The sequence below is a fragment of the Phasianus colchicus genome, chromosome 9 (genome assembly GCF_987193195.1).
Source record: "Phasianus colchicus chromosome 9, bPhaCol1.hap1.1, whole genome shotgun sequence".
In the NCBI taxonomy this organism is placed as follows: domain Eukaryota; kingdom Metazoa; phylum Chordata; class Aves; order Galliformes; family Phasianidae; genus Phasianus; species Phasianus colchicus.
The window spans coordinates 2,381,624-2,403,745 of NC_143444.1; the positions used below are offsets into that span (position 1 = coordinate 2,381,624).

Below are 22,122 nucleotides of genomic sequence, written 5' to 3' on the forward strand. Positions count from 1 at the left end.
TACCACCTCAGTTTGGCAATGTTTACACTGGTGTCGTGTGATTTTAGATTTATGGAGCTGTACAGGGAGATGTGGGGAAGGGTATTCTAGAGAGCATGTCTGCCACTGTGATTATAGCTGCCAACACTACAAGGAGTGCTGCCCTGACTTCAACAAAGTCTGCACAGGGGGTAAGTTCCCAAACACAGCCAGCTCCTATCAGCAAAGGCTTCTCCTGCTTGCACCAGCCTATGTCCTCTGAACGCTTAGACTCTTCTTTTGGTTTGCTCATCCTTGTGCTCCTCTTGTCTATGTATAATTCTCCCCCTTGAAAACTTGGTGATAACCTCTCACAGCCCATTAAATGAAAATTTTGCATCTGCAGGTTGTCACCAAGAAAAGGGGTTTGCTTTTTGGAAGAACAGAGCAAGAGAGGGATTTCCCCTATTGCTTGTTTTCTCCTCCTTTGTGCATTTGTACTGTATTTGTTTGTCTGTAATATAAAAAAAATAATAATAAAAAAAAATTAAAAACAAGTTCAGGTGAGAAGGAAAGTTTCAGGATCTTTCAGAGAAAATTTCTGTGGCAGTCCCACCCAAATTTAAGAGGAATGGAATCTGTGGGGTCTGATCCAAAGTCAGAGGGAGTCCTGACAGAAACTGAGTGGATCAGAACTATGGCTGGAGTGTGATGGATAAGATGAATGGACATGTATTAGTTTGTGTGAAATTTATGACTGTATGGCATAAAAAAATACAGATACTTCAAACTTGTTCTGTTGGAGAAGTTCTCAAATTATTTTCTTATGCACTACCCATATGTCAAAAATAGCAGGGCTTTAGATTAACATAGTTACACTACAGTATAGTTCTAATAAGATTAAAGGTGTGAGACAAAGATTAAAGGTCTTAGATCTAGCTGTACAGGCTAACTATTTTAAATGCAGAAACAACATTACCTGAAATGATCATTCTTTAAAAAATAAAAACCATTTTATTGCTGAGGCAAACGTGGAATGAATCCACTGGCATCAGCAGAGTGCTCCACCTCCCCACTGGTCCAAAGCTTCCCAATCCTGCCTATGCAGCAATCCTAACTTTGCTAGATAATTACTTAATTGTAAAATACAGTTGTATGCAATAGATCATATGATAATTTTGGAAATACCACGTGATGGTTAATTCTTAGCTCAATTCTATGTGATGCTAAGCAACCTAAACAAACAAACAAACAACCCTCCCCCATCCCCACCCAAAATGTCCATTTTAGGTCTAATTTATTCCAATATAGTTCACCAACAGCTAAGATACAGTACTTGCACACTGACAACTAGTGCAGTCAGTCATAAAGTATGTAGGCCCTATTCTTTTTCAGAAATGCTATGGTAGACACGCCACTGTTGATGCAGCGCAGTGTCATCATGCAAATCCTTTTTGAAAACGTGGCTCAGAATTATTTTCTTACTGATTTTAACCATCATTCTTGAAACAACTGCTATGCGATTAGGGAAACAGCACACGTTGCCCAGAGAGGCTGTGGAGTCTCCTCCTTGGAGATCTCCAAAGCCACCTTGACATGGTCCAGGATGCTCAGCTCTGGTGGCCCTGCTAGAGCAGGGGACGACGAGACCTTCAGAGGTCCCTGGCCGCCTCAGCCATCTCTGGTTCTGTGAAGTCTTCTCTGATGGGACCTGTCTAAAGCAAGCTCCGTGGTTTTGTTTTTATTCTGCCACAGATCCTAAGTGGTCTCAGTACCCCCAGTAGCACAGCACAGTTCTGGTTATATGGCCTGATCCAAAACTCATTGGAATTAATCACACAATCAAGTTCTGGGTCAGACCAGAATAATCACGTAGGAAACTGGTCTTTAAATCAGCTTAAGTCACTGTAGAAAGGTCCCAGTGTCACATATGAGCTGCACAAGAATATTAACTCTGTTGTTTGTTCTGCCTTATGTAGCAGTCTCCTGCAAAGGACGTTGCTTTGAAGTCTATCAAAGAGGAAGAGAGTGCGACTGTGACATAGACTGTAAGCGATACGGAAAATGCTGCCCAGACTATGACGAGCACTGCAAAGAATGTAAGAAATTTCTTAATCACAATGTTTTTCCTATATATATTTAAATTTATATACCTTGGGCTGCTGTGAACCACACAGACCTTGTTCTGGTTATTATCCACGTTCTCAGGTGAATCTTTCCATAAAATTAAGCCAATCCTACTGCTGGCCAATACACCTAAAGTATGGCATTCCCAGTCTCCAGGTGCACAGCAGTTTATACTGAAATAGACTCCGTCCTGAGCACTCCTGACTGAATGCGCAGAAGAAGATAAATGTCTTAGAAATGTCTTGAGGTGAATTTGCTGCCTCTGAGGCTGCTTAAAACCTGCTTTTCTCAGCTGTTGTGCCAGGATGCCACCTGATTTAAGTGATATTGTCTACCATTTTGTCAGTGGTTGCATTCCATCTTACTTTCCTTTTTGCTTTTTAATACCTGTGATAAAACCCCTTCAATTAGAGCAAAGTTCCCCAAAGGATTACAAGTGTAACACTGAGACTGCAACGGGCATAGACAAAATGAAAACACCTCACTCAGAGCTGCTGGTTGAGCAGATCTCTCTCTGTGACTCAGAAAGAGCCAACAACTCTACCTTTGAGGAAAGCATGACCTCCTGGCTTGGTGGTGGCTCTGCCCCAGGCAGGAGCACATGTGAGTCCCACGGGTTGCATCCAGCACCACACAGCAGCTTTCAAAGTGACAGCAGCCACTGCTACTTTGGTTTGCTGCTAATTTTTGTCAAAACAGCAACAACAGATAACAACACAAACCCAAACATTCCCAAATCCACTCTGCTCTCTACCAACATTTTAATAATTTTGCTATCTGTGAGTAATTTATGTGTTTGTAACCAAAAGAGGTGTTTCTGCCTATAGCAAGGGGTTGGAACTATATGAACTTAAAGGTCTCTTCCAACACAAGGCATTCTATGATTTTTGATTAGACAAGTTCTCAGAGCATAAAATTCCACTTAGAATTCATGTTCTTCCCACCTGAAAATTCCTGTTAGCTTGGAATGCCTCACCTCTCACCTCTGGGAAAAAGATTGCTCAGGTCTGTGATAAACACTTGGGGATCCCAAGAGTATTTTTCTCCTTTTCGTTTCTCTTTTTCCCAATAATACCCTAAAAAATCCCACGGACAATATATAATATAAAAAAAGATGCATATGGAAAAGTGTCATTGAAGTTGTGTACCACAGTACCACCTTCTTAGAACAAACATCTCTATGCGATCCCATTAACAGATTGTGTCGTTTCTTTCAGTACACACAGAAAAGCCAGTGCCCAAGACTCCTCCCCCAAACAAATCGACGTCTAAAAGGTCGTCTACAGATGAGGAAAAGAAGCCAGAGGAAGGTAGGAAGGATATGAATGAAACAGGGTGGGTTTTATATGAAGGGACATTAGAGACTGTTTTCCTGCTCTGGAAATAGAAAAGTGATGCGAGACATTACCAACCTTGGAACCACTCAGAGTATAAATTAATTACCTCACCTACACTTCAAGAAAGACTCTACTGACTTTGCAGAGTTTGCTTAAGACACGATGGGGTGTGGTGACATCTCCTGCACCCCTATTTGATTTCCACACATATCTTCAATAAGATAACACACCACTGTCAGTTTTGGACAATATCCACTGCAGGAACAGGAAGGGTGCTGTATCCTGGGACAGTGAAGATCTGGCAGAACCAGGACAGAAAAACTTCCTAACAGGTTTCTTTAGCTTTAATCAAGTCAGGCATCCTGCAGCTTCAGAAAACACACATAACTTATTTTCTACTGAATGGAAAACATGCTGCATTCCTGTGTTCTTTGATACTCTATTCCAGCATTATTAATGCTAACTTGGGAGATCCCTTTGAGCTTGAAACCTTGAAGTAATAACAATGAAACAAGGCTATAAGTTAATACTGGCCAATAGCTTAACCCTTAGGTTGTTTTTCAGTTTTGACTGTTTATCTTTTTGTTGTGGCAATTTCCTGTTGCAAAGTCAACAAAAATCTAGAAGGTCAAATGGAACAAAATTAAGGAGAAGTAGACAACAGGACTTCACTTGACTGTTGGTATTTCAGACATATTAGGTAGGATGAAATTCTATTCTGTAATGCTCTGCTCACACTGTACTGTCTCTGTAGGGATTATTTCTCATACTGCAAAGTCCTCAGTACTTCCAGCCTGCTGAATAACTGTCAGCAGCAGCTCAGATCTTGAAATACTGTTTTTTAGGGGATTTGTTCAAAACAATGAGGTCCAAAGTCACATGCTGCTCTTGATTTTTTCAGATTTTCAAGAACCAAGTGTCAATTTGGTTGTAATGGCAGAAAGAATTTAAAGAAAAATAAAAAGTCAATCAAACAAAAAGAACTCCACAACAAAACTGTGAAAACAACTACATGGCAAAACACCACAGAGACCCCAGTAAGAGATCAAAAGATTAAAATGCAGAAACATTTTTTGTTAGTTTCTGCTGAATCTATCTATATCAATAATTTGACCCGGGTTCATGTAGCTACCTATAAAAGTAGAGTCTTTAAGCTGCACGTCACAAAGAGGAAAAATACCAAAGACACAGCACAGGAGATGTTATTAGGTATCTGTACTCACAAAGTTCCTTTTCCTCCTGTTTCTGTAACTCTCTCCATCAGGTCTAGGACACAGGTGCAGGCTTTATTATAGGTAAGGACAAAAAGAATAAATCAAAGGAACTGACAGTGAAGGGAAGTGTTCTTTTAAAAGAACTATATTTTATAAGGTGGGTCTCCCTTTCCATGAAAAAAGATGGAAACATTATATGGCTTCACATATAAACACCAATTTTAAATCTTTCCTATTGAATTAAGAGTCATTACAGTTTAATCCATGGATGTCCAATCTTTCGGCTTTCCTTGGCAGAACTGAATGAAGAGGAATTGTATAGGGCTGCATTTATGGAGGTTGCTCGGAAAGTAATGCCTTCTGATTACTTCCTTGGAAACTACAATCAATACAGAGAGCATAATAACACTATTTAATAGAGTAAATTTTCAGCTACAAAATGCTCTTCAGCACTGTCACCACTGATGTCTAAGAATTTTCAGCAGTGATGAACAAGACATGCATGCTGCACTTGTAACAATCTGCACCAGTGCAAGTGACCCACTGCTGAAATTCATCACCCACCCCTCACTGTGCTCACATCCACTGATTGGTCTCCATAAATGTTCAGCAAGTGTCAATGAATGACAGTTTTTTCTGCATGGAAAAATTCAGTTCCACCACTTGGCTTCATATGTACTTCCATGTCAGATGCTGTTCTGTCATATTACCCCTCTGCTGCTGTCTGTTGCATGGCAGCAAAATGTAATGGAATCTTGGTGAGAAAGTTCAATCTCTAATGCCATCCCATCAATATCCACCTATGATGTTGTGGGAAGATAAAATAGGAGGCATTTCTTTCAGAGCAGCCCTCATAAAATATATAATATAGTAAATATATATAAATAATAAAGCTTATTTTATTTTTTAAAAAATTATTTTTCTTTTCACTGAAACATATAAAAAAAGTAGCAAAAGCATAAAACTAGTGGAATATGTGACCCGGTTTTTGTGAAACCAATGCATCAGCCTGGTTCAGTGACAGTGGTTGTAATTCATATTGAGTACTGGAAGTGTTCATCAGAGATTTTTGATAAAATTTTAATCTTCCTATGCTTCATTCTTGAAAATAGCTGTTCACAAGTGTGTACGGCCAGAAAGTGGTTACACGACTAAAGCATGATTGTGAAGCTAGGGGTATTTCTTTCTGGTAAGAGAGTACATATAGATGTCTGGTAAAGAGACAAAGTCAGATTTTTTATATACATTCTATATCATTTGAAAATTAACAGGTAATGGATTTATGTTGACTGAAAACCCAGTTGCAAATTAACAAAAAAATTGATTTTTTTTTTTTTTTGGCCATCTTGAATCCTTTCCTCAAATACCTTCATCAAGACAGAAAGCATGGCTGCGCGTTTTCCAGTGTTAGCAGGACGGTGTTCAGCCAATGTGTCAAAATCCACAAACTGATTCAACACTGAGTTAGCACTGCACTCTACCCTCCCTGTGCCTTGCATTCAGCCCAGATGGGGTCATAGTGCACCAATGTTCAACTGGTGCTGAGTAACGGTTGTGTGCACTGGGCTGGGCAGAGCAGAGACACCACCATAATGGCATGGGGCAGCCACATTATGAACTATGCTGGTGTGGGTTGGATGTGCCTGGGTTAATCAATAGTACTAAACAAAACCTAGGTGCTGCATAGTCCCAGGCATAAAAAAACATTCACAGTCCAGGTTAGTTTAAAGAATGTTTATGATTCTATGAATGTATCTTTTCACTTGTTGTAACAGGTATTCATCAAATTTAACATAGGTTTTCATGTACTTTTATAAAATGGCAAAAAACAATGGAGGTTTCAACAACTGTAACACAAATTAAGTACAGTTTTACGCAGAAAGCTTTTTTTTTTTTTCAGCAAAGGCTATTCACAAGACAAGCAGCTATTTCTTATCAGTGTAGTAAAAAAAATAAGAAAATGTGCATGCATTGCAATTCCTATGCCATCCTATTACATCCTATTATATCCTATTACATCCTATAACAGATACAGGTACTGTGACCAGTCCTCCTCCAACTACAAAACAGCCTGATACAACAGCCCCAACCAAAGCAACTACTACTAAACCTACTCTACCAGCTACCACACGTACTACCACAAAACCAACAACAACCACCCAAAAGCCAGAGGAAACAACCCCTGAAGCCACAGAGGCACCAACAACTCCCAAGGATGAAGAGACAATCCCTCCAACTACTGAGGCACCAACAACACCCAAAGCTGAAGAGACAACACCTGAAGCCACAGAGGTGCCAACAACACCCAAAGCTGAAGATACAACCCCTGAAGCCAATGAGGAACCAACGACACCCAAAGCTGAGGACACAACCCCTGAAGCAAGTGAGGAACCTACAACACCCAAAGATGAAGAGACAACCCCTAAAGCCACGGAGGCACCAACAACGTCCATAGATGAAGAGACAACACCTGAATCCACAGAGGCAGCAACAACACCCAAAGATGAAGAGACAACCTCTGCAGCCACAGAGGAACCAACAACACCCAAAGCTGAAGAGACAACACCTGAATCCACAGAAGCACCAACAACACCCAAAGCTGAAGATACAACCCCTGAAGCCAATGAGGAACCAACGACACCCAAAGCTGAGGACACAACCCCTGAAGCAAGTGAGGAACCTACAACACCCAAAGATGAAGAGACAACCCCTAAAGCCACGGAGGCACCAACAACACTCAAAGATGAAGAGACAACACCTGAAGTCACAGAGGAACCAACAACACCGAAAGCTGTGGAGACAACCCCTGCAGCCACAGAGGCACCAACAACGTCCATAGATGAAGAGACAACACCTGAATCCACAGAGGCAGCAACAACACCCAAAGATGAAGAGTCAACCTCAGCAGCCACAGAGGAACCAACAACACCCAAAGCTGAAGACACGACCCCTGAAGCCACAGAGGCACCAACAACACCCAAAGATGAAGCGACATCCCCTGAAGCCACAGAAGCACCAACAACACCCAAAGCTGAAGACACGACCCCTGAAGCCACTGAGGAACCAACAACCCCCAAAGATGAAGAGACAACACCTGAAGCCACAGAGGCACCAACTACCCCCAAAGATGAAGAGACAACACCTGAAGCCACAGAGGCACCAACAACCCCCAAAGATGAAGAGACAACACCTGAAGCCACAGAGGCACCAACAACCCCCAAAGATGAAGAGACAACACCTGAAGCCACAGAGGAACCAACAACACCCAAAGCTGAAGAGACAACACCTGAAGCCACAGAGGAACCAACAACACCCAAAGATGAAGACACGACCCCTGAAGCCACAGAGGAACCAACAACACCCAAAGATGAAGACACGACCCCTGAAGCCACAGAGGAACCAACAACACCCAAAGCTGAAGACACGACCCCTGAAGCCACAGAGGCACCAACAACACCCAAAGATGAAGCGACATCCCCTGAAGCCACAGAAGCACCAACAACACCCAAAGCTGAAGACACGACCCCTGAAGCCACTGAGGAACCAACAACACCCAAAGATGAAGAGACAACACCTGAAGCCACAGAGGCACCAACTACCCCCAAAGATGAAGAGACAACACCTGAAGCCACAGAGGCACCAACAACCCCCAAAGATGAAGAGACAACACCTGAAGCCACAGAGGCACCAACAACCCCCAAAGATGAAGAGACAACACCTGAAGCCACAGAGGAACCAACAACACCCAAAGCTGAAGAGACAACACCTGAAGCCACAGAGGAACCAACAACACCCAAAGATGAAGACACGACCCCTGAAGCCACAGAGGAACCAACAACACCCAAAGATGAAGACACGACCCCTGAAGCCACAGAGGAACCAACAACACCCAAAGCTGAAGACACGACCCCTGAAGCCACAGAGGCACCAACAACACCCAAAGATGAAGCGACATCCCCTGAAGCCACAGAAGCACCAACAACACCCAGAGCTGAAGACACGACCCCTGAAGCCACTGAGGAACCAACAACCCCCAAAGATGAAGAGACAACACCTGAAGCCACAGAGGCACCAACTACCCCCAAAGATGAAGACACAACACCTGAATCCACAGAGGCATCAACAACACCCAAAGCTGAAGAGACAACACCTGAAGCCACAGAGGAACCAACAACACCGAAAGCTGTGGAGACAACCCCTGCAGCCACAGAGGCACCAACAACATCCATAGATGAAGAGACAACACCTGAATCCACAGAGGCAGCAACAACACCCAAAGATGAAGAGTCAACCTCTGCAGCCACAGAGGAACCAACAACACCCAAAGCTGAAGACACGACCCCTGAAGCCACAGAGGCACCAACAACACCCAAAGATGAAGCGACATCCCCTGAAGCCACAGAAGCACCAACAACACCGAAAGCTGAAGAGACAACCCCTGAAGCCACAGAGGAACCAACAACACCCAAAGATGAAGAGACAACACCTGAAGCCACAGAGGCACCAACAACACCCAAAGATGAGGAGACAACACCTGAAGCCACAGAGGTGCCAACAACACCCAGAGCTGAAGAGACAACCCCTGAAGCCACAGAGGCACCAACAACTCCCAAGGATGAAGAGACAACCCCTGAAGCCAATGAGGAACCAACAACACTCAAAGCTGTGGAGACAACCCCTGAAGCCACAGAGGCACCAACAACACCCAGAGCTGAAGAGACAACACCTGAAGCCACAGAAGCACCAACAACACCCAAAGATGAAGACACAACACCTGAATCCATAGAGGCATCAACAACACCCAAAGATGAAGAGACAACACCTGAAGCCACAGAGGAACCAACAACACCCAAAGCTGAGGAGACAACTCCTAAAGCCACTGGGGCACCAACAACACCCAAAGATGAAGAGACAACCCCTAAAGCCACAGAGGCACCAACAACACTCAAAGCTGAGGAGACAACACCTGAAGCCACAGAGGCACCAACAACACCCAGAGCTGAAGACACAACACCTGAAGCCACAGAGGTGCCAACAACACCCAGAGCTGAAGAGACAACCCTTGAAGCCACAGAGGCACCAACAACACCCAAAGCTGAGGACACAACACCTGAATCCACAGAAGCACCAACAACACCGAAAGATGAAGAGACAACCCCTAAAGCCACAGAGGGACCAACAACACCCAAAGATGAAGAGACAACCTCTGCAGCCACAGAGGAACCAACAACACCCAAAGATGAAGAGACAACCCCTAAATCCACGGAGGGACCAACTACACCCAAAGATGAAGAGACAACCACTGAAGCCACAGAGGCATCAACAACACCCAAAGCTGAGGACACAACACCTGAAGCCGCTGAATCATCAACAAACCCAAAAGAAGAAAAGACGACCCCTGTAGCCACGGAGGCATCAACAACACCGAAAGCTGAGGAGACAACACCTGAAGCCACAAAGGTGCCAACAACACCCAAAGATGAAGAGACAACCCCTGCAGCCACAGAGGCACCAACAACACCCAAAGATGAAGAGACAACCCCTAAAGCCACTGAGGGACCAACAACACCGAAAGATGAAGACACAACACCTGAAGCCACAGAGGCACCAACAACACCCAAAGCTGAGGAGACAACCCCTAAAGCCACTGAGGGACCAACAACACCCAGAGCTGAAGAGACAACCCCTGAAGCCACTGAGGAACCAACAACACCCAAAGATGAAGAGACAACCCCTAAATCCACGGAGGGACCAACTACCCCCAAAGATGAAGACACAACCCCTGAAGCCACTGAGGAACCAACAACACCCAAAGCTGAAGACCCGACTCCTGAAGCCACTGAGGCACCAACAACACCCAAAGCTGAGGAGACGACCCCTGAAATCGCTGAGTCATCAACAAACCCAAAAGAAGAAAAGATGACCCCTGTAGCCACAGAGGCACCGAAAACACCCAAAGCTGAGGAGACAACTCCTGAAGCCACAGAGGAACCAACAACCCCAAAAGATGCAGAGACAATCCCTGAAGCCATTGAGGCATCGACAACCCAGGTAGTCAAAGGAACAACCCCTGAAGCCACAGAGGCACCAACAACCCCCAAAGCCGAAGACACAACCCCTGCAGCCACGGAGGCTGTGGCTACCCCAAAACCTGAAGAGACAACCTCTGCATGCACAGAGGCCCCAGCAACTCCCAAAGTTGAAGAGTCAACCACTGAAGCCATTAAAACACCAACTCCTATGGCCAAAGTGACAACCCCTGAAGCCACTGAGGCACCAAGAACTCACAAAGTCATGGAGACAACCCCTGCAGCCACAGTGGCCTCAATGACTCCCAAAGCCAAAGCGACGACCGCCAAATCCAAAGAGACCACATCCCCTAAAGTTGCGAAGACAACCCCTGTTGCCACAGAGGTAGTGACAGCCTCAAAAACCGAGGCCACAGATCGTCCAATGACTCCTAAAACCAAAGGGACAACCCCTAAAGGCACAGAGATACCGACAGCACCTAAATCTGAACAGATAACTCCTGAAGCCGCAGAGGCACCAGCAACCCCTAAAGCTGAGGAGACAACCCCTAAAGCCACAGAAGCACCAACAACCAAGGCTGATTCTCCCACCACTCCCAAAGCTGAGGAGAAAAGTGCTAGTGCCACAAAGGTGCCAACAGTCCCCAAAGAAATAATGCCTAAGGCCACAGATGCTCCAATATCCCTGTCTGACTCTCCCATCGTTCCTGAAGTTGAACTTTCTACACCTGCACCCACAAATGTTAAGCAAGGCACAACTACTATATATAGCAAACTAGTAAGTATAACTGATAAAAGTGACAAAACAACTAAGCCTATTATGACCCCTGTAACCATGGAGATCTCAACTAAAAAAGAAACAACCACAGAGAAAAAGGAAGTAACAATACCCAAGAAAGACAAAACTACAGTGCTTAAAGACCTTTTGAAAGGTAGAAGAGACACAACTACTGTAACTATTCCAGATACAACCCCTGCACCCAATCAAGTTGTTAGTACAACAGCTGTATTAGAAGCAACTACCACATACAAAAGGGCTGCAACAACAGCTACAGAAGGAGAAGCAACCCCAGGTACACAAGACAAAACTCCCACAACAAAAGAGACTTCACCATTTACAGCTAAAAGAGAAGAACATGCTGTGGGAACCATAACTGTAACAACATCAGCAGCTAAAAGCACTACACGAAAGCCCACTATGCTGCCAACAACTGCCGAAACAGATTCAACTCCTAAACCTGGGGAGATTGTGACAACAACTAAAAGAGACACAACTATGGAAACTACACGGGCTGCACCAGCAGTTGCTGAGTGCATCATTCCCTCTAAAGAGACAACAGCTGGTGAAAAAGAGATGACCACCCTTGCCAAGGAAACTAGCTATACTACTGAAAAAGAAATAGAGGATGCCCCTGAAAAGTCCCCTAGCCTTGACAAGAAAGAAGAAACTACAGTAATCAGTGGTAGAACAGCAACAGATAAAAAAGACACAATAGAAGAAATGTTTCTTGTTCCTAGAGGGACATCCAAACCAGCTATACATTTCCAGGAGATTACTGACACACATGATCGGCCTTCTCGACTGAACCCTGAAACCACACCAGTAGAAGAGCCGGAGATAAACAAGCCTTTAATACAAACTGCAGACTTGCCAATTTTATCTGGAGGAGCAGAAAGTAAGTGTACAAAACTTGTGAGTAAAGGATGTGCAAGTACTTTCTAATTAGACCACTCTCAGCATCCTGAATTCTAGGTAGTACTTTATTTTTCAGTTGTGTAGTTACTGAAATTCCTCATGTACTTCAGAGCATGATTTTATTTTGTGCTCTTATTTCGGTCCTGCTGAAAAATATTTGCTGTAAATACTGTGGAAGATGGAAACAAACAAAAAAGATATAAAGGAAAACCAAGATAAATTTCTAAGCCTTATGAAAATACAGTTCAGGAAACAGACTGAATCTACCTAACTTGGGTAGTAACATAGTCACTACCCAAGTAGTGTGGTAGCAGTAGTATAGTAACATAGTTGGGTAACATAGTCACATAAGTAAGATAAGACAGCTTTTTCTTATTTTCTTTGTTTGTACATTTTTTGCCACAACTTCTTTGATGTCCTCACTATGTATATATATGTATATATATGTATATATATATATACACAGTTCAGAAGCTCTTGGGCACTTCTAGATCCAGATATATATATATATAAATACAAATAGGTTTTTTGAATGAAAATACTTGGGATTTTTGTTGAAAAGATATCCTTCCTTTACATTTAACTGAAATAAATGTAAATGCACTCTTAAGAATGAAGGATGTGAAACTTGTTAGGGAAACTTGAAGTAAACATCTGTAAGCATGAAGGAATTGAACGTGAGACACAGCATATGAAGCACCTATAGACCTTTATCTGAATTATAGGTACTGAGGTAAACAACAAATGACAATAACTGCACGTAATTGTGTAAAGAGCTGGTCTTACGTTCCTTGGAGGAAAACACGAGAGTTAAACTTTTCAAGAATATATCCTGAACAATGCCCAAAGAGAGCCCTGAACTTGGTCCTACAGAGAAAAAAATTACACTTAACTGTGGTAGCGCTGCTTCAGGTGGTGGGGAGGCAATGTACTTTTTGTTAAAAGAACCAACCATCCTGAGACTTGCTGTTTTGCAGTGGGGAAGGCCAACGAGAAGGACCTGTGCAGTGGGAAGCCAGCGGATAGCATGGTTGCCCTGCCCAATGGAACCCTGGCCGTCTTCAGAGGTACGCAGGCCCTGCACCCTCCATTGGCCTCACTGTTGCTGAGGGGCAGCAAGTGCAGGAGACACCTTCCCCTCCTTCCCAAGCTTTTCTCCGTGCATTACTGTCTGGCCACGTTTCACCATGCAGGCCATGACTCCTCCTACCTGCAGGTCACTACTACTGGCTGCTGAATGGCAGGACCCCACCAACAACCAGTCCCCAGCGGATCAGTGTGGGCTGGGGCATCCCATCCCCCATCGATGCTGTCTTCTCCAGGTGCAACTGTGATGGCAAGACTTTCTTCATCAAGGTGGGAAAAGTAGGGAGGCTTTGAAGCATAGCAGTGCTTCCTTGTGGAACCTTGTGCTTCAAGGCTACGTTGCTCATTTTGTAGAACATTCAGCATTTTCACATGTGAAATTAAGCAGTTGAAGTGAAACCTTTCCCATGTTCCACTGCCTCTGCTTCGGCACTGTGTTTCTCAGAATGTCAAATTCTGTGCTTTCTTCCTGTAATTGCTTACTGATCAAATATCTGTCCATTACTATGACCATTATTTCCAAAAATCCCTGTGCCCCCAAAAAAACCTTCAAAATGCAGTTATTCCACTGAATCTTTCTTTTGCCCAAATATGACCTAAGTTTGCTCCCACTACTTTACCCATCCTTAAGGAATGATAGATGCATACCTAATTAAGAATGTTATGCAATTAGAAAGCAAACTGTTCTGTTTAGTTATCATTATTCCAGATAATTTCTGAAACACTCACCCCTACTTAAAGGCACTGCTAAATTACCATTGTAGTTGTTTGTTTTTAGTGGCTCCTAAATACAAGGATAACAAGGCAGTTCTCAAAATGCTAGCATTACAATTACTTTTAATATCTGCGTTGAAGCCCAGTTACCAAAAATGAATTTCCTCTGAAGTTCATATTTTGCTTAAATCACTAGGGTCCTCTATACTGGCGTTTCACTAATGGTGTAATGGATAAAGGCTATCCCAAACCTCTCACAAATGGATTTGCAGGGCTAAGTGGGAAAATAAGGGCAGCCCTCCCAGTGGCAAGTTACAATGGCAGACCAGAATCTGTTTATTTTATCAAAAGAGGTAAGTCTCATATTTCAGATGTTCACAAATGATCAAAATGTACTCAAATTACATTAGTGAGGAATAAAACAGTTACTGACTGATTGACATATCTCTTTCAAAAACAGATATCTAAGTGATATCAGAGTACACTTGTCAAACTAGTCAAAACACAGCCTAAGGCTATAAACATCCCTAAGTTCTACAAATTTTTAAGTGCTTTTCAAAATATATCAAATTGCATGAGATTACATCACAGAAGACAAACATAAAAATAAGTTTTATCTGATGGAAAAAAAAAATCAGTCTCAAATTAGTCAAAGGAAAGGTTTAGACAATCTTTTTAGTTCAGAACTAATGCATGGAAATTTACTTCATTTCTTTCATTCTTAACTATTTATCCTGTTTCAAATGAGCATAATTTCCTTACTACATATGAACAATGTATGGCAACAGAAGAATTGTTTTGGAAACGAAAGAAAGCTTAGGATAATTAAATACAAGTCCTTTTCTGGACTCTAGCCTTCCCATTACCTACTCCAAAGAGCTGGTCTTACCCTGGTCTTGATAAATAGGTACAGTGGCAACCAAAGTAGTTCCCCTGGAACTGTACTTAGTACAGTAATGTTAATGAAGTTGCAGGAGTTATTACTACATCTAGAAGTGTATGTTGGATTTAGAGAGCAAGGCTTTTACATTAGAATGTAGGAACGGATATAAAAAGCAGCAAGTTGCAACAGCATTAGACAGCTGTAGGCATATCGAAGTGATACTGTTTTCCTGCCCATTACAAAATACTATCCAACATCACCACTGTTATCAAGCTGTTTTTTTTTTCTGTTTTTTTTGTTTTTAACATATTAAACCAATGTCTGTTTTAGATGGCAACATGCAACAGTATGTATACAGGCAAGAACCAGCCAAGAAGTGCCAACGGAAAGCACGCATTACCATAAGATACCCAGCTTTTGTCCCAAGACTTGTAATAAGGAGACGCTTTCAACGTGCAGTAGGAATGCCAACAGTTATTCAGACTGTCAGAATCAATCCATACCAATCTGGTAACTTATGTTTATTCATTTTTTTATACAACCATTGTAATCTTTGTAGCTTCTGAAATGTAACACTGTTCCATTTTTTTCCTAATATAATACTTCAATTTTTTCTCAATCTAATATTTCTTGTTTGCTCTAGATAATACAAGTAAATGATAGCTTTTGGCAGACACACTGTGACACTTCCTAACTTTTCTTTTGCTTGCAGGAGTTTTGCGCAAGGAAATCAAAGTGACTGCCTACTGGAGAGGGCTCCCCAAAGTAGTTCACTCGACGATCTCAGTACCCAACTACAGTAAACCAGACGGCTATGATTATTATGCCTTCTCTTACAGTAAGTTAAAGCTAACACAAGTTACTCTATTTCAAAAGACTAAGGAGCGAATGAGTAGGAAAGAAAGAAGCCTCTGAGCTTTCTAAAGCACAAAGTTACAACTTGTGATTCTGCATCACTAATTTTGAGCAAGCACTACTGAGAAGCCCTGAGAAATAAAATGTTGCCTGTAATTGAGAGATATTTCTATTCAAAAATCGAGTTACAGAACAGCTAGTAGCAATGAGGTACAATAATTCAAACTATATAGTTGTGGAATGCATTGTCCTAAGAGTTCAGATTTATAAAAAGAGAAAAATCTTGACACTTAAATGAACAATTATATATCAAAATCCTTGGACCATTATACACTGATAGATTTTTCACTGGCAACATGACCCATTTGATTTCCCAGGAAATAATTACTTCTAGTTCCAGTGTAAGAAGATCTTTCTCAGTCAGCCAGGATCAGATAAAAACATTTCTTGAAATTTTCAGTGAAAAAAAAAATTTAGAAGTATTAGACATATATCCAAATACAGGAGGATACTAAAATAAGTTTCTGCCAAAATAATTTGATAACTTTAACGTAATTCACACTCAGGGACCACAGAAGTTCCCACTTTTACAACTGGTGCAGGACTGTTTTGTTTCCAGTTTGTTTGGTTTCTAAATACTTAAAACTATTTCTGTGCTCTAGCAGTGCTAGTGTCTCCTGTATTCTCTATTCTTGTGACAGACTTAATTATTAGTGGTATTATGGCAATTAAATTTAGCTAAACAATGATCTACATGTCAAAAAGTTGAGGCTAAAAATGGATTTTTATAAAAATCCTTGTATAGAATTGGAATGAAAATCTACTGTTCATACCTAACAAAATTAAAAGGCAGGCTTTAATTTCAAGATTCTTTCTGTAGCTAATGAAATTTAATTCTGATGTCTATTCATTTCAGACCGGTACTACAGTTTGGATGTGGGCAAAAGAATAGCAAGACCTGTAACCGCTCTCACGGGAAAGACTGTATCTAAAGACTGGTATAACTGTCCTGAAAAGTGATGCAGAGCAGAGGATTTTTTAGAAAAGATACCATTTGAATTTTGACAGTTTGTCTAATTTTATTAATAAAGACATTGAAATGTGTGCACACAAATCTAAGTATAAAATGCTGCTTTCTGCATTCATTACACTAAACCAACCACAGGCAAACTGGCACATTTCTATACACAGCTGTAATTACAGATCATTTAACTAATATTGCCTCTGTTCAGGCCTCCTCTGCCTCCCATTGCATGAGTTACACCTGTGTTGGGAAAGAAAACAAATGAATTAATAGAAATCCTTTTCAGCCATTTAATCAAACATTGATGCATCTGACGTTTCATCCTCCAGTAAGCAATTGCTATTGCAATGAGACACTTCCTTTCTGGAAAAACTCAATCTCCCTCTTTCTCCCCTAGAGCCTGCTGATATGGCTATATTATACTTCTGTCATTAAGAGAATCTTATCGACTTATGGTCTATCTCAGGCTGTTTGGCAAAAGAACAAATATGGCATTCTTGCTATATTTGATATCAGTTACCTGATAATTAAATTAAAAATAAAAAATAATGTTAATAACCCTTTTGGTTGTTAACAGCAAGGGTGATAAATGATTAGGAAAATCTATCCAAAGTCATCAACCTCTCTTAGAAAAATTTCATGTATTTCAATGCTACTACTTCTAGAATGTTAACATAATACTAAATTAAATTAAATTTGACTAAGGGTTTTTTTTAATACTGACACAAAAAATGTCACTTTGGCTTTAACGTATGCCCTAGAAATATTTTTTAAAGACTTTAAAGACTCTAAAATTTGTAAGTGTAAGATCTTTTGCCATTCACTTTCTATTGGTAAGAACCAAGTGTCACATAAAACGTTTGCTTATTACAAAAATGCTTGGACAAATATACAAAAACCTAGAGCTTTTAGGATAACATTGAAAGCTAGGGCAGGGATGTGGTATTATTGTCTTACAAGCAAACATATGCATAGAAAGTAGAACACATGTGGTCCCCAAAGGAACAAAGTATTAAATACTAGTTTGACAGGGAAAAAAAGCCCTGAACACTTACCCCTCTGTCTGTTGAACTGACGACCACGAACACCAGTTCTTAATGTTGGTGGCTGAAGCCTTACACGTCGAAACAGCTTAAGCTGATTACTGCTTGTGTCTGTGAAGAAGTGGAAGTACAGGGAAGAATATCTGTGTTTAGTACAGTTTTGCACCATTAGTGTTTACATGACTTGATATACATTATGCTCTTGAATTTACCTAAAAATTATGAAGGTGCATCCTATTTAATAGACATAATCTCTGATATAAATAAAAGCCTCAGAACATGTAAGTTTGGTATTTTGTTCATCGTCTATACTATCTGGTAACATGGTAACAGAATAGTGATAAACATCATTCTCTGACAATTTAATTGAATAAAAACTATTTTAAATCTGACATTGGATGCAATCACCTATGTATCTGGAATTTGCTTACCATGGACACATTAGTTACTCTGGCCCAAAATGATAAAATGATTTGCCATTAGGACTAAAAACATATAAGCATGTTCTTATTTTAAGTAAGGCTTGCTGCCTTATTTTGTATATCTTAGTCATTAGCAGCCCATGATCCTACTCCAAAAAGTTCTCACACTTAATGGAACTGTGCAAAGCAACTTCAGTTTCCAGTAATTAACCAGTACCTGCAGAAGAACTAGATGGAGGATCTTGACTTGTAGAAGGAAGATCTGACTCATCAGATGCTTGAACAGATTCCTCTTCTTGCTGACTATCAATTTCTAGGCCAGCTTCTGAAGTAATTCTAAAAGAGAAAAGGAGGCGGGCAAAGGATGAAAAGAGATACAAAGGTACCCAGTGTCAAATAACTCAGGAAAAAAAAAAAAGTCCTCATCACAAAGCAGAAAGATTTCTATCCAAACATCTATCCCCAGAAATTTTCTTCTGTGCCCTCTGCCCCTAATTATAAGAGATTCATATGGCTTTGAAGTAAGTAAATAAATATTTTCTTTGATATGTAGCCCAACATACGATGTATACATAACATTAATTACCTCCCAGAGAAGGTCTCAATTTTGTTAAAATGCAGCTTGCCATGTCGTTTACATTTACTTCAGTTATAAAAAACTGTTACAAGACAAGTAAAACTCCTAAGATGTGAGAAATACCTGTCGACTTGCTCTCCTGTCAAGCTAAAGGCCTATTCCTAAGCACAAACATAATTCTGTGAACCATTTAATTTCTCTGTGGATATAATTCACTAAGAATTGGGTATTTGGTAGGAAACGATTCGTGATCGTAACATCCGAAAACCCATCTTGAGTAACAACTGCTCCTCAAAAGCACGATATAGGCAGACTGTATAATCCAAGCTGGTGCTGCATCAAGAAACCTGTATGGCACATGTAACCTGCAGCAGTAATATTATGTTTACTTATGATGAAACCAGTAATTAGTAGATGCAAGTTTTGAAAAATTGTGAATTACAGTATTATTATTTTGCATCCAATAAAAATCAAAATGTATAATAAAAATATAACCTCCTTCCTTCTAGATTCATAATTTATTTGTTAACAATACAAAATACAGGAATCATTATAATATATTTTAAAAAAAAAGCAATAGCAAGGAAGGAGATAAATCATTTATCTATGTCTATCAAGTTCTTTAAAAAGTCACTAATTTTCTGCCCTTCTGGACTGGCTTAACAAAATGACTACTGTACGAGTGATTCTCTTTGCTGGCCAACAGAAATGCTTTATTTTTATTCTACAAACTCCAGTCACTCAATCTGTGGCCTTTACCATCTCTATTTGACTACCATAGGGCCCTTCACGTTATGAACATTTACAGAAATGTCTTTTATTTTTTTAAGGTGACATGTATTAGCAATGTTAAATCATAGAATCATAGAATTACTCAGGTTGGAAGGGACCTCAAGGATCATTAAATCCAACTGCAGCCTAACCACAGTACCCTAACTCTAACATTCCTCTGCTAAATCATATCTCCAAGCAAATTACCAGATGAAAAGCTTTGCTTTTACATGAAAAGGTAAATAACATTACTTCGCAAAATTGCCAAAGCTTGCTTGAGGGTCCTTCATACCAGAACAGGTTAAATCAAAACTTAGTGGATCACAGGCGTATTTGAATGAAACATCATTAAAAAACTAAGGTGACTTCAAGTCAAACAATCTAGTCACAGCTTACCCTTCAGATTCTGCCTCTGCAAAAACTTCATCCCCATCATCACCTGCTCCAGCCTCTGTAGTTGTGGACAGATTGCCAGTAGATGTGGTAACCATTGGAACAGACTGAGAAGCATGCTCTGAAGCGTCAGCTGATGTACTTTCAGTAAAAACTGTAACTGTACAGGAAAGGCAGCTTAGTAAGCATGGAGTTAGCTTGAATTTCCTAAATAAAATTTATGGAAATCTTAAGCACAAGGAAAAGCTACTGGAATATTCCTGACTGTATAATCCTTTTCTGGAAAGTCAAAGTTTCAAACTTTTACCTGCGAGTTTCCTGCTGCTTACCTGGTGCTGCTATTTGTAAAGGTGTTGTTGGAACACTACGACCGCCTGATTCTTCCTCATGAGCAAGGAAGAGTGGGGTTTCATACATTCCCAAACCTGCAACACACAATGTTGCAGTGACAATAAGAACAGACAAAAAAAAAAAACAACCAACAGACTATCTACTGTCTTCTCTCTATACACTTGATGAAATCCAATTATACATATTTACATTTAAATATGGAGATATGTTACTGCAAGTGGTTTTGTCTTACTGCCACAGCTAATTAAAATTTCTTAAAAGGTAGCAACTTGATAAAAATACTACCACTCACTTCACTTTAGCCATTTCTTCTATGCTATTATTTTGCACTGACCTTTCTTCAAAGAACAGTATACTGTTCCATGCTGACAAGGATGCAAAAGAAAGGTACCAAGTCAGGACAACAGCGAAGACAATACAGACAGACTGTCTGATCTTCTCTTAGCAAGTAAGGATATACCCTGAAAATTTCTTTTTAATTGCTATTTTCTTCTCTTATTTATATCCATCTGGACAAAGTGTCCAGAATACAGCTAGACAAGTATGTGAACAACTGGGTGATGAATTCGGATCAAAGGGTTATAGCAGATGAACTGCATCAGGCTGATGGTTGGTCACTAGTAGGATATACTCCACTTTAGGGAAAGTTTCCTTTAATGTTTTTATACGCGATCTAGATGCAGGACTCAAATGCATACTAAGTAAGTTCACAGATTATATTAACTTAAGAGGATGTGTTGACTCCTTTGAGGGTAGAGCAGGACTGAAGAGAGATTTTGACAAACTGGAAGGCAATCAACAACTGCATGGAGTTTAACAGCCTCATGTAGGATGGGACAACCTTGCTGTACGTACAAACAGAGGGACAAGAGGCTGGTGAGCAGCCCTGTGAAAAGGGATCTGGGGGTTATGGCTGGCAGCAAGTTGAATCTGAGCCAGCAGTGTGCACTGGGTGCATAAGGCCCAGAACTGCTAGCTGGGTGAGGTAAGGGACCACCCTGCTCTGCCTGGCACTGCTTTACCTCAAGCACTGTGTGTGGGTTTGAGTGCTACAAAGTAAGAAGGACATAAAACTATCAGAGGACATCCAAAGCAGGGAAATGGGAATGAATCTTGGGAGCAAGATATGTGGAGCTGAGGTCCCTAGGTTTGTTCAACCTAGGACGCTAAGAGGAGGCTTCATGGCAGCCTGCAGCTCCCTCTGATCTCTGCTCTCTCATGACAGCAAGAGAACCTAAGGGAACAGCATGTGGATGTGCCAGAGGAGCATCAGGTTGTGCATTAGGAAAAGACCCTGCACTAGAGGACAGCAGGCATGGCCTCAAGCTGCCGGAGCTCAAGGAGCATTCAGACACTGCTCTTACAGATATAGTTCAGATTTGGGGTAGAATCCAACTCTCAGTTCTACAAACAGTTACACAAATTTACTACAGAAAAGCTATTATCAATAGGAAAACTAAAAGAAAAAAAAAAGGCACCCCTTCAATCCTCCTTAAATTAAGCTTTATGCACCTAGCAGTCAATCTGCATAAAACTGCAGCTATGATTCTTCACTTCAGAAGCTGTCTTTCTCACCCACAGAAGCTTTCTACTTTTAAAATCATATTAAAAATAGAAGTATAGAACCTTGAAGGAAACACTT

The 22,122-nt window shown here is 41.0% G+C and overlaps 2 protein-coding genes across 4 annotated transcripts in view; one reads left to right on the forward strand and one right to left on the reverse strand.

Annotated features, from left to right (window-relative positions):
• PRG4 (proteoglycan 4) overlaps positions 1-16,941 on the forward strand; it is a 33,164-nt gene extending 16,223 nt beyond the window's left edge. The window contains exons 4-13 of the mRNA XM_090145745.1: positions 48-170; positions 1,938-2,057; positions 3,303-3,395; positions 6,666-12,341; positions 13,339-13,428; positions 13,578-13,717; positions 14,358-14,514; positions 15,375-15,554; positions 15,757-15,882; positions 16,816-16,941. Of these exons, the coding sequence (XP_090001871.1) occupies positions 48-170; positions 1,938-2,057; positions 3,303-3,395; positions 6,666-12,341; positions 13,339-13,428; positions 13,578-13,717; positions 14,358-14,514; positions 15,375-15,554; positions 15,757-15,882; positions 16,816-16,919 (6,809 nt within the window). The 3' untranslated portion in view covers positions 16,920-16,941. The remainder of the gene's footprint in view (positions 1-47; positions 171-1,937; positions 2,058-3,302; positions 3,396-6,665; positions 12,342-13,338; positions 13,429-13,577; positions 13,718-14,357; positions 14,515-15,374; positions 15,555-15,756; positions 15,883-16,815) is intronic.
• Positions 16,942-16,966: 25 nt separating this feature from the next.
• TPR (translocated promoter region, nuclear basket protein) overlaps positions 16,967-22,122 on the reverse strand; it is a 42,571-nt gene continuing 37,415 nt past the window's right edge. For all 3 annotated transcript variants that reach the window (XM_031608486.2, XM_031608485.2, XM_031608484.2), the window contains exons 47-51: positions 20,459-20,554; positions 20,133-20,289; positions 18,606-18,724; positions 17,979-18,077; positions 16,967-17,163 (exon numbers count right to left, since the gene is read on the reverse strand). In XM_031608486.2, coding sequence (XP_031464346.2) covers positions 17,108-17,163; positions 17,979-18,077; positions 18,606-18,724; positions 20,133-20,289; positions 20,459-20,554 — 527 coding nt within the window. In that variant the 3' untranslated portion in view covers positions 16,967-17,107. The remainder of the gene's footprint in view (positions 17,164-17,978; positions 18,078-18,605; positions 18,725-20,132; positions 20,290-20,458; positions 20,555-22,122) is intronic.